General features: G+C 40.5%; 1 protein-coding gene across 10 annotated transcripts in view; it reads right to left on the bottom strand.

Annotated features, from left to right (window-relative positions):
- The window catches only part of DOCK7 (dedicator of cytokinesis 7), a 106,664-nt gene that overhangs the window by 29,942 nt on the left and 63,794 nt on the right, over positions 1-12,928 (bottom strand). For 3 of the 10 annotated variants that reach the window (XM_074831839.1, XM_074831840.1, XM_074831841.1), the window contains exons 20-29: positions 12,583-12,814; positions 11,109-11,273; positions 10,018-10,187; positions 6,118-6,210; positions 4,817-4,906; positions 3,688-3,783; positions 3,444-3,584; positions 3,181-3,294; positions 1,992-2,162; positions 1,123-1,262 (exon numbers count right to left, since the gene is read on the bottom strand). In XM_074831839.1, the coding sequence (XP_074687940.1) occupies positions 1,123-1,262; positions 1,992-2,162; positions 3,181-3,294; positions 3,444-3,584; positions 3,688-3,783; positions 4,817-4,906; positions 6,118-6,210; positions 10,018-10,187; positions 11,109-11,273; positions 12,583-12,814 (1,412 nt within the window). The remainder of the gene's footprint in view (positions 1-1,122; positions 1,263-1,991; positions 2,163-3,180; positions 3,295-3,443; positions 3,585-3,687; positions 3,784-4,816; positions 4,907-6,117; positions 6,211-10,017; positions 10,188-11,108; positions 11,274-12,582; positions 12,815-12,928) is intronic. The other 7 variants (XM_074831843.1, XM_074831844.1, XM_074831845.1 and 4 more) reach the window with 3 other exon arrangements.

The raw sequence follows: 12,928 nt of genomic DNA, 5'->3' as shown, positions 1-12,928 counted from the left end.
TGTCTCCCCAGTGGACACAAGCAAGGTAATGCCAATAGCTTCTCTGGGCAGCTGGGCAGAGATTACCATCCCGGTCCAAGCTTAAGTGCTGAGAATAGCCAGGTGAGAGAGCGCTAGAGGCAGGTAGGTGAGTACAGAAAGTTTGTGAAGATCAAGGGCAAATATGGTCAGAGACAGGACCTGATTTCTAACCAGTGAGCAAGATGTGCCTATGCTACAAAAAGGATTTTTGCAGACAGTGTATACGGGTAAAGATTTGCTGCTTTTTCCATTTCAGGCCAAACAAATGGGACTGCAGTGTGTTATGTACATACACAAGAAAATATTCTCATTTATGGCATCACTTTCTTCTCCAATAGGAAACAGAATGAATATTTAACTCCTGAGACCTCTTGGTAAAGGGGCAGTATTAACCATGAATCATCAGCATTTCTTGACTCAGCTGATATTTCTGAGTCCACCTTGAGAAAAATGCCTGCAAGAGAACTTAGGACTGTGGAAGCAATCAATAATTTCCATCAAAACCCATTTTAAAGAGGCAAGGCAGAATACAGCCCTAAATAACACAAGTAACAGACTGGATGTCAGGACTACAGTTTCCTACTTCAGAAAATTATTTGCTGCACAAGCCAGGCAAGCCACTGACATACTCTGCATGCTTGACTCTGTCTATTTATGTAACCCACAGGGGTCTCATCAATGCATCATTTATGTTTAAAAAGAGCTGGGAGGACCACAGGTGAAATATACTGTAATAATCAAAACCACCAGCAACAGAAACTTCGTAAATGTTGAAAACTATTTTCTTGTTACAATTGAGAAAAGCTATTTTCCTCTTAGAGCTCCAGCAGTGCCCCTGTGGCAGCTGGGGGCTCCAGCAGGAACCTCTTTCCCTTTTTCTCAGCAGGAAAAATGTGATTGACATCATGTTTACTGTGTCAGGGCTAAGGAAGCAACAAATAGGAGAGGTAGGGAGAAAGAGGAGTATTCTTAAAGAACTGGTTTCTTATCTTCTCAGCTGACAAACTTAAATCGGTTCTGACCATGCCAGACCTTGCTTTGCATCCACCATTTGCTTGGAATTACAGAAAACTCTGGGGAAAAAAAATTGTAAAGATTTACCCTTCTGCATCAGGATCTAAAATGACAGCCAGTTCTGTTAACACAAGCCCGGCCAAGTAATGCTGTTGGCGGAAAGGCACAGACAATTCAAACATATTTGCAATCTTCTGGTCTTGAACATTTGTGGAGAACCCAGAACTCTGTGAAAAAAATCAAGCTTCAGAAGTTGCATAATGAGGCCCCTTGGAACACAGAGTCAAAGTTTATGAAATACAGTAGAAGCAGAATTTCAGAATTAAAGGCAACCTCATATAAACTACCTTTCCCCTTTTTTTTGTTTGGATCTAGCACATCCAAGCTCACTAACTCTTCTATTAATTCTGTTTGTTGTTATTGCCTTCCCACCCACAGGGCAGGCCTTAGGGAAGTTAAGCCAAATAACCTTTAAAAGTGGATTAGTTTAGCTTTTAACTCACGTATGGATGCTCTTATTCAGGCTAAAGAAGGCTTTAATTTGATTTAGTTTACCTAATTTTGCAACTAATTAATCCACTTGAATGACACACTTGCTAATTCAAATTACTTTTTCTGAGCAGGCTAGGACTAAGTGACAATGCCCTAGAAAGACCCTCGTTTTGTAAGACAAGGGCAACACTGGACAAAGAGTTTTCTTTAATGGCTCATTTGTGTTCATACGCTTGTCCAATACAGGAAGGGACTAGGTCCTTAAGAACCTCATTTTTTTGAGAATAAAGACCAAAAGAAGTCAAACCCCATGTGACAGAAAAAACTAACTTCTAAATAAACTCTTTCAAAAAATATTAGCAAGCAGAGGCTGAAAATACAGGTGATGCAACTGCCTCATATGATTTAAGTCTCAGAACAAAGCTCAGCTTGCATTCCCACAAAGGATCCTTGTCACGGCATACCTGAGAAGTTGCTGAAGACACAGATGGTGATGGAGAGGCAGGTGGTGTGAGCAAGCTGCAGGGTAAATTCAAGGTGACGTAGTGTTCATGGCTGCAAATGATGCGAAGGAAGTCCAGCCTCAAAGATGCCAGGTTACTTGGATTTGTTAAGGAATACAGCTTTGAAGACACCTGTCAAGTTTAGCCCATAAAATTGCAGTTAGCATCAAAAGAGAGTATAAATGCAGCATGAGCCTCCCTGTCCCACCACTGATCCCCAAAAACACTTCTAAAGCAAGGACTGAAGAGCTTGATATCATTAAATGGTCAACTTCTTTGTGCTACAGATTAAATTTCTGATGTGCAGGAGCCATAAACATCCCAGCCAACAGCATATACATCGATATAATATGTATACAACAGCCATATCTATATAAGCAAATGAAGAACTATGTACTTCGTGTATGATATTCACATCCTATTGATTTTAGGAGGGAGATGGGAGAAGCAGGATCACAGAGTGTCATGCATTAACAGGTCAAAGATGCAGGTTGGATAATATACAGTAGGCAACAAAGCTCAAATGTTGTTGTTGTACTTGACCCTTATATAAAATGTTTTAGACTCTGTGGCAAAAATGAGTCTAAGCCTAAGCTCCTGACACCTCACCATCTCCTTTGTACACAGTGTCAGCACGGATGTTTGCAGTCAAACGAAACTGTGTGGTTTGAGGTGATTTGCCTGCCACAACATTGCAAATAAGCTTCCCAATGTGTAACGTAGGAACCCTCCTTATGGGGGAGGAGACCCTGCGTCCTCAGAAGGATGGAAGGGGAGCCTGGTGATCAATATGATCGTACAGGGTCAATGTGTCCTTGAGAGACCCGCTGACAAACCAGGATAGTCTGAGCTCCCTCACAAAACCTCCTACTAATTTTTGATTCAATTACTCTGAATGTGGTGAGCAGAGGGAGTAATTCTTCCTTCCTGCTGCACGTCCATTCACTCAAGGGAGTTACTCCTAATTCATATTTAAGAGTGTAATCAGAGAGGCGTAAACTCTAAATCACCACTGAGAACGCCCTGCTTGCTCTAAAAAGACCTCAATGGCAGAATTCTGTGTCCATACTTTACTGTCTGTCCAAAGAAAGTTAGAGTAGTAGGCTATGCTATGGTTCATAGTGATGTCATAATATTTATTTGTATTCACCTGTTTGTAGCAGGTCTTAATAAGAGCAAAAACAAATCCTCTGTCCATGATAGACAACAGGTCATTGAGGAAAAAAGCAAGACTAGTGTTGAGCCTTTCGACCATTTCTGTATCCTAGAGAGAAGGAAGAGAAAAACAGGGAAAAAAATGAAGAGCACACGGTATGTTTTCAAACAATTCCTGGCCTAGGCATCATCAAACAACATGCAGGAGGTCTGGTGCCTGAGCTCTGACTGGGGTTCAGTTTAATTGTTTGCTATTACCTTCTGAAACCGAGAGACTATATCACCAGCAATTGTGCTGACCAAAGCAGTTACATCATCCATGAAACGCTCAGGAAAACGATTCTTTCTTGGTGCATCCAGTTTGTCAGCAAAATACAAATGATGCACCATGCTCTTCACCTATAGGAATATAAATTACCACAAAGTCACTTGCAGTTGTTGCCGTTTGTGTTTTAAACTACGAACTGTAAGACAATAAGCAAGATGTTTTCAGTTTGCTCACCATCAGCTCGAAGAAGAACCAGGCCTGCTGTAGGGCTGCCTCCCGCACACTCCCGCTGCACACAACCCACTGTAAGGCCAGCTCTTCATGAAAAAGCTACACAGATTCAAATCCAGAGTTAGCCCGAGCCTCAAGATCAGCTCACAAAGCAGTCCGCATGAGAAATGGTAGCACGGTCCATGGAAAGTATGGCAAACAATGAGGTTAAGCAAAATAAATAACTGGGAACATGACAGCAGTGGTGGCATCCCTTAAAGAAATCCCCAACTAACAATGAAGGATGATGTTATGATATGTGATGTGAGAAACGTTTCACAGCATCTTGCTCAAAAAAATTGAATTTCAAGTGTTAAAAGAATTTTCCACCCACCCAAAAAAAAAAACAACCAAACCCCAACGTTTGGTGCTCAAATTAGTTTAGTTTAAAAGTCTACCTTTCTGCCTGGTCTGATTTTTGCAGGAAAAAGGAGTAAAAAGTGGACATATAAAGCGATTTGTACAAAGATGTATATTTACTGTGAGAAAGGACTTAAAACGGTAAGAAAGAAACGTGGGGCTAAGAAACAGCTTTTTGATTTCTTTTCTCGGGAGGACCAACCCACAGACTGGACGCTGTCAGTGATCACATTTTCATTACACAAAAAGTCAGGCATTTTGTCTTTCTGACATCGTTCAGCAGGCTCTCGTCTCCTCTAAGGGAGTGCACTTTCAAAGTAACTCCCATTCACTTTCTGGAGTTGCTTTGGATTAACACCTACATCACTGAGTTCAGCACACATCCGCAATGCTAGCCATCTAACACATTATAATTTTGCACACAAGAATGTATCATTTACATGTCTAGACAGCGCTATTCATATTTTTCAAAAGCCAGTAATAAACTGGCTCCAAACACTATGGACATTAAATCAGACAAGCTACTCCTGATCATTTTATTCTTCCCAATTTGACTCTATGTCAGAACACTTCATATTCACTACAGCCTGGATATTCAGAGGTGCTAAGCAACAGCAGTTCCTAATGACCTCGGAAAAAATCAGGCTATAAATAAAAGAATAGATCGCATCATGTTTTCAGAATGGCTTGACCTCCCTGCCCCACAATATCAATTGTCTTCACTGAAATCTACCTTTTTAGTTGGTAATCGTCCTGTTAATGTTTGTAAGAAACTTGACGTCTCAGTGTGCGAAGACATACGATTACAACTTCGATCCGTAGCCTACGGAGTGGAGATGAATGAATGATGACAGGACATTAAAGTTTGCTGTGGATGGGTTTTGCAGCTCAAGGACAATGTACGTTTACAAAAATACTGTTCCAACTGTAGGCTTTTACTGTCTTTACACCTTTTTATGCATTCTCAAACTCTTATTCATTTACAGATTTGGTTTAAACAAAATGACAGTACTTTTTATTGTTGTAAGACATACAGGCTACTTAAATAACTGCATGTTCTTATGCACAAAGACACTTAATGCTGCAAAGCATGAAACCTTTTCATCATTGTATTTTATCAACATGCATATGTCGAGGAGGTAATATGTGTAATCTCAGTCCATACCTCTCAATCTACCAGAGACCAAGCAGGTGGGGACATACCCCACAGTGACGCCGCTATGGGCACAGGGGATGAGAAAATTACTGAAGTTCTGTTTCTGATGGAAATAATTTGCCATGAGCACAAGTGAACTCAGACTAAGTATTTCCAAAGACTGATAAACTTGAAAGGAGGTACAGTTGAGAGGTACGTTCAAGGCAACCATGCAGTGGAAAGCAGCAGGCACTAGGGGCTAAATAAGTTAACTCTGAAGCTGCTATAAAGTTTTCATACTTTGCAACACAGAACAGATACAATTGGCCCTAGCAAGTCACTGTCTCCAGCACTCAAATTTACATGTTTTAAGAGAGAATTTTACATGTGGTAATCAATTTGGTTTAACAATATTCCACTCAAACAGTCATGAAGGATTACTTGATGATGAATACTAAATGCTTGATGAAAATGGCAAAATGGTTCACAACATCAAAAGAAATGGCAAACATGGACAAAACTATGAAGCTGTGATTAATGTTCCCACTTAGAAATGTGCTCCACCTGAAGCTGAAACTAGTGTTAGAGAAAGAAAAAGAGAGAGAGAAAAGAAAAGAAATGGAAAGCAGTCACAGCATTTACATTTCACAGACCAGCAACCACTGAAATGAAAGAAGGGGACACGTTCACGCATTTTGAGGTTTTTTCATGCAGTGTGGTGAGGGGGTGGGGGAGAAGATGCTAATTTATAAAATAAAACTCACAAAGTTTTCAAGGAATAAATAAATAATAAAAAAAAACCCAAACCACCAAAATCAGAGTATACACTGAAAGGAAGATATTCTACAAGGAAACATCAGGGAAAACAAAGCCAGAAAAACCTCTACCGAAGACACCACCTGTGTTGACTCTGCACTTGGGCTGGGGTTGGATCCCCATGGGGCTGCTTTTGGACCACCAGTGTTTACCCAGGAATTGGAGCGGTCTAAACCCTGGGCATGTAATAGAAAGCAGTTGGGAAAGGAAAGAAATATTACATGTTGCATGCCATACAGTAGTCAAAGTTTAGTCCTTAAAAGCAATCAAACTGGGTACACTGCAAAGACATCATCAGTTAGCACCGTTAAAGCAGCCTGAGGTGTCTCTGTTGAGACATTTTAGTCCAGAGGATTATTTTATATCTCATCACACACACACACCACATTAATACTGTCGACAGCTCTGGTCCAACCTGTCCTATCTGTAACGCTTCACATCCAAGAACTATCCTCCTCCTGAAAAATCCCACTCTTAACTCTGATCAGTTTAAACCCATTCACTTCAGCAGATGGAGCCAGCCCAGATTTACAGTGTGACAGAGGAAAATTGGTGCACAGATGTGAAAACCACAAAGGATGCTCTCTGAGGTTTCCAGCACTTTTAGGGTAGACTGCTTGTTAGCCCACAGATTATCAACTCTTTAACTCTTACGGAAATGCTGAGAAACTTTGAAAAGACTGTCAGCTCTTCTATGGAATAAAAAACCAGCACCACTGGTAGAGTAATCCTGTGATCAGAACTTCACATGGACACTTGAGTATTTTCTCTGGGCAGTGTGGCAAAGAGAAGAAAGAGCACATACCTTTTCTGGAACCAACCTGCTTTGCCAAGCAAAATATTTGAAAAATCATCCTGCTTTTTAAAAGCTCAACCTAGTTTGTACTCCAAATTCTAGTCCTGCAATGGATCATATGGGCAAAATTACTGTGGATCCCTCCTCTGTCTCTGTTCCCTTAACCTCTCAAGACACTCAGAAAGAAGAAAAGGAAAAAATTAAATGGTTTTGTTCCCAGGCTGCTCCTAAGTCAGGAACATTCAGTGGGATGCAGTGGACTTTCCTGGCTCCCAGGAACCAGCTCTAACGGAGGTAGTTTTGCAATGCCACAACCGAATAGCAGTTCCTTATAAATTCCACACATCAGTTTCAACCCTCACCTGAGCGAGAGCTTTCATCCTACTTTCTGTGCCAACTTAGGGCTTTTTCCCAATACATGAAGCAAAGGTGCAGCCCATTTCATCACAGCGATTATCATCAGCTGCAAAGTCCACCAAGCCTAACAATCTATTTCTCTCAGCAAAGAAAAATCCACCCCAAGGTTGAACCCAGCGTGAAAGCTGTAACCTGGGATTCGAACCTTTAATCCACTGAGCTACCCTCTATGCAGAGTACAGCAATGCTATAATTTTGCTTAAGATGTCCAGTAAAAAAAATACTGAACACATAAGGAGAGTGTTTTAATCTCAATTACTTTTTGGAAGAAATAAATCAAAGCTCTTTGCCCTGCTCAGACCCATAAACATGTTTTATTTTGCACACAGTGATTTAAAGTCGAAAGGACTTTGCAGAATGCTGAACTAAGCTCTTGTTTTGTAAAATCCGGTCTAATTTTGAAAATGCCTTTATCACACTCACATTTCTGCTCACAGACTTTCTAATCATGTCATTCTGGTTCTGAGGATAGTTAAACATATACTGTGTTTGCAGAAGCAGAAGTCATTCTGTAAAAATCTGAAAAGCGAAAGATTCTTCCCTCGTTGAAAAATAAGAGTACAAGAGCTTCTTAATTGCTTGACAGTGTCACTCAAAAGTTCACAAAACTGCTAGAAAATTCTGCTCTATCTTTGGGGTTCAACTTGCAGCTGGATCTGTGCAGGAACATAACACACATTTGTGAAAATGCACTGTCAGAGCAATGAAACTCCACAACCTTTTCTGCTTTTTCCCAGCACATCTCCGACATTTCAGCAGCACTTAATAAGGTGTAAAATCTGACCATAAGTCTTTTTAGACACTTAATAAATTTGCTTTAGTAGGGAATAAAATTTACATGGCCTCAGTTTACAAATGAAGGCAAAATAAGTTACAGACCTAAAACCTCCTCTATTATGAAAATAAACAGAAATTTCCCAAATCCTGTAAAGGGAATGACTGTTTGAATTTTCAAAATTAAGTAAGAAGCTGATGAAGGATAGACTTAATGAATATTTACCCAACCTATAAATATCTTACATTACAATAAAAAACAATACAGGACTGGACTCTGAAGACTTCCATCAAACAACAAAACACTATTTGGTTTTTTTAAAAGCAGAAAGCTTCTCATGATAGATTCTAATTTGAAGTGCAGGTTCCCTACTCCAATATATGTGTTTATGCCATTACTTGGAGAAACAGAACAGAAATTTTTGTACCCTTTAGCTCATTTCAACATCTCAAGAAGTGTTGTATTTTTGCCTATTGATATTAACAAGGCAAAATTATATATTCAACCAGAAGTCTTTATAGTCAGACTGAGCTTAATTTCTGATGCTCAGACTACCCTAAAGGAAACTTTTCCCTCACAATTATTCACAGAATAGGTTTTTCTTTAAAGCCTGGAGTACATCTCCAGAAGAAAATCTCTCTTCATTTTGTATTGTGACATTATGCACTAAGCCAGCACATGTTAAACTTCTGATAGCCTGTGTAAATTCCATATGCACATTAGTGCCTATGGCATTTTACAAAAGGTCAGGGTTGTTTAATTAGCAAGATACTGGAATGGTCTTTAAAATATTTTAAGACTTCTAAGTCCAAACTTTGATGTAAGAAATTATTTTCCTATCCACACTTCTTCAAACTCTTATTTAGTCAGCAAATTATGCTCTTATTCATTTAAAATTGGTAACCTTTCTGAAACTATGTTTTTCCTGCTCTTATAAAACACAGGACCAACCAGTGGTGGCTTTATTAACAAACTTGCTCACTGATCTTCCAAAGGATCGAACATAGCAGCTCTCTGAAAGGGCTCAGGAATTCATCTGTGCTTTAAGAGTGAAGGGTCACTGGTGGGAAAGCATCTCATCTTGGTCTAAGCTACCACAGCCTGAAGATTAAAAAAGAGAACCCCAAACAAGCTAAGGCACCCCTCTTAGGGAACAGAATTACCAACACAGCAGATCTGCCCTGGCTCATCCCACCTGTTTTAGGCACAAAACTGAAGTGCTCAAACTGGGACTGTAGCAGTCCTGTGTACTTGGAAGTCACCAGTGAGGGACAGGCCCTTCTGCAGGAGATGCATATACTGAGCCCTTAAGAGCCAAAATAAGACCATGCCAGATGCTCTGCACTAACATGCCCACAATGGAAAGTTACTTTTAGGTGGGAGGAATCAGTGTGGGTGCAGAATTAGCACACTGTAAATTCACACTGCTGACTGAACTAAGGCTCACTCACTAACCAGCTGAAATCCTCTCTGGCCCATGCAAGGACCAGGAATGTTCCTGCTGTGTGCAAGATACCTGCTCTGGACATAAGTAGTACAGAAAGCATCTGAGCAGCCATTAGTGCTGAACACAGAGAAGAGAGAGTTTTGGTTTGGGAGGTAAGAGTGGGATTACAGGGTGGCAAGATAGGGGATGCAAGGTTTGGGGAGACATAACAGAGCTGGTCAGGGGATACGGCTGCTGGCCATGTGAAAAGTGAGGCAGTAAAACCATTCTTGTCCTACTAGTCTTGGGGAGACAAGTCCAGAAGGACTCTTGCCCCTAGCTACCACACTGCCAGGATGGTCTCCAACAAGTCAGAGAGATCAGCAACTATTTTCAAGGAGTGGAGTTTCAGTAGTGTTATCAGCAACTGCCAGAAAAAGTCTGAGAAGGGGCTGTTAGTAAGAACATCTTTTCATAGGAAAAAATCACCAAAACTTCCCTGTTACTTCTTTAAAGATTAAATAAAAGATGCTGAAGTTCCTGTAAGACCCTCAGCGGTGCACGCATACCTTGCTGCCAATGATTGAGCGAACTTCATCGTCCGGCGAGGTGGGGGTCCCAGATATATCTGGGTTGCTGTTGCTGAGGCTCCGTGAGCGGTTCAAGTTAAGGCTTGCCGGCCGGACAGCAGATCGAGCCATGGTGGCGTAATGCACTGATCCCCCTAGGCCACCAGGACCTACGGCAGTGGACGGAAGAACATCCTGTTAGACCATGGCTCAGAGCCTTGATCCCATGCTGCTTTACACCTGCCTGATGCAGCAAACCCTTTAGATAACCACTAGGTCTGGGCTGTAAGGAAACCTTCCCTAGGCCTTCCCCTGCCTGGTTCTCCAAGGCAAGCAGCAGGGAGACAGGGATGGGATTAAAAAGCTATTTTATCCACCTATCGGTGGGAAGCAGGAAGCTCCCTGTGGGTTTAGGCAGCCAGTGTGAGGTATGTCTTTAGCTAAAGGGATATTTGCCAGACCTCAGACTCGAAAACCACCAAAGGACTGGGCACAGTTTTAAGTACACAACCTTCCCAACCGCCCTCAGAGGTTTTCTGTTCCATGCAAGCACAAGAGTCCTTCCAAAGCCTAGTTTTCTGTGGCTGTCATTCACACTGTCTCTTCCCACACGCAGATGTATCTCTTGTTCTCAGCAGGGGTGGAATTAATTTGTTTCCCTCTTGTACCCAAACATGTGTTTTCAAGAATTTCACACTCCTTTGACAGTGTATCAACTTTTGCTGGAACTGGATGAAAGTCAGAAAGTACTAGAGTGAAGGAGACTGGGAAGCAGGACAGGCCAAGAGCGTACCACATCTGTCTACCGGCCACAGAAAATAAAACTTAAAAGAATTTTGCCATAATTTAGCCTCGTGATCTTTCAGCAGTGACACTGTTATCTAACATCATCAAATAGTTAAAATCTCTGACATGGCTAACTGTAATTAAACTCATCTGGTAAATGGCTACACTGGACCATAGAGAAAGTTAATAACAGGGCTTGGCAGGGAACCAGCCATGCAGTTGGAGCTCAAGAGCACCTGCCAGCAAGCAATTTCTGCTTGCTTTTAACAAACTGTGACTTGAAATAAAATGAAAAAAAGAGCTACCTGGTGATGGTGAGTTGGGATAGGTATTTGGTAGGCGAAAAACGTAATAAATATAGGAAGCAAGAAGGCTGTTTCTGCCATGCTGGTCCTGGTTTCCATCCAAGTTCTTGTGAAGTCTGTTTATGATTGATGCCATCGCTTCAAAAGAGGCTTGGCCCAGGTTAACTGAAAGTAATAAGTGAGGAGTTTGTTTTAGACTGCAGCAGTGTTCATGAGCAAAGCCTAAATGTGCATTTTGTCCACCTTCTAAAGGATAAATGGTGAAGCTTGTTCAGAGTATAGCAAGCATTTCTCATGAAAAACAGAACCTGATATTTGAACTAGGTCTAATAAACAGCTTGACAGGAGGACAGGTGTTGCAATGATAAGCTTCCATTTTTATGAATAACAAATTCAATGAATTTAGGCCTGATTTCTGCAATCAGCCCAACTTTGATCATCAGCTGACATGGTAACAAGATCAAGTCCTTGCTTAATTGATGGATAATATCCTTTGGATATTTATCATACTTTTCTCAGTTAATTATGTCCTTCATTTAAGCCTTAGCCAAAATATAAACTGTATCAAAAAGAACAATTCCATTGTGTTTTAGAAAAAAATCTGCTCTAAAAATGAGTATAGGAATCTACACACAGACCGAGGTAGATATTCTAAACAAATTATGGATGAAGCAGACAGCAGCTGGAGACTGTAAATCTTAGTTTTTTAAAAACTAGACACTAATGTCCTAAATGCTCCATACAGACAAACTAAACTAATACAGAATACTTAAAGAGTGGAAGAGCATTAAAATATAAAATAAAAATTCAAGTAAAATTCTTCCCAGGAAGATAACCTTTCTAAAAAAAAAATCTATTGCTAGTTTTAAAGCAGTCTTAGATACCGATATTCCATCACGTTCAAACTCAAGTTTCCTACAAAAAATCCCAACTGCTATTTTAATTACTAAGGATCTAATCCTGACTTCCACTTGAGATTTTTTTGTACTGCCACAGCAAAGCCCACAACAAGGAGCAAAAGGAGGGATTATTCATGCTGACAGTATCAGATCCACAACAGCTAGAGAAACATACTGCATCTCTATCTTCTTATTTTACCTACTTCAAGATTTTCCAAGGTGACTAGTAAGGCTGAAATTCCTATTTCCTGAATGCCAGTATAGAGACACCTCAACAGGCTCCAGTGCTAAGAAAATGTTGAGCATCCAACTCATGAAAGTCAGGCCCCTTTCCAGTGTCTCAACGTGGACACCAAATTACTAGTCATTCTTGAAAACCTTTGTATTAAATATTGCTCCTGTGTATATCAGCACCAATCTGGATGCCAGCTTGCTTTATTTTGAAGATACATGGTGTATTAGTGGCACTAAAATACAGCATTAAAATGGACTTTTTCATTTCTACATAAATACAATAAAATTGGAAGTGTCAAACTTTCAGCTATGTAATTCTCTATAAAACTTAAATAGAATACCTATTTGGCCTGCAATGACAGGAGGTCTTACTACCAGAAGAATCAGTTTGTCAAGCAGGAGATGAAGAAATCGCACTACCGGCTCCAGTTGAGAGGAATTTAAAGCTGAAATGCTGCTCTTCAGTTCATTTTCCAAGTTGTTTTCCATAATTCTCATATCTCCTATTCGCACAGGGAACATGTGCTCATCCAGAGCATGGACAAGTGCAAAGAACTTGTCAAGATAAGGGTCCTACACACAAGCAAAAAAGAAAAAACAATAATCAGCAAGAAGCTCCAAAAGTAACTCCACTTTCTCTGGATTTGTACCTCATGGATGGATTCTCTCCCTCCTTCTTCTATCTGA

This window comes from Strix aluco, chromosome 8 (assembly GCF_031877795.1).
Source record: "Strix aluco isolate bStrAlu1 chromosome 8, bStrAlu1.hap1, whole genome shotgun sequence".
In the NCBI taxonomy this organism is placed as follows: domain Eukaryota; kingdom Metazoa; phylum Chordata; class Aves; order Strigiformes; family Strigidae; genus Strix; species Strix aluco.
The sequence above is the reverse complement of the archived record's forward strand: the minus strand, read 5'-3'. Positions and strand labels throughout refer to the sequence as shown.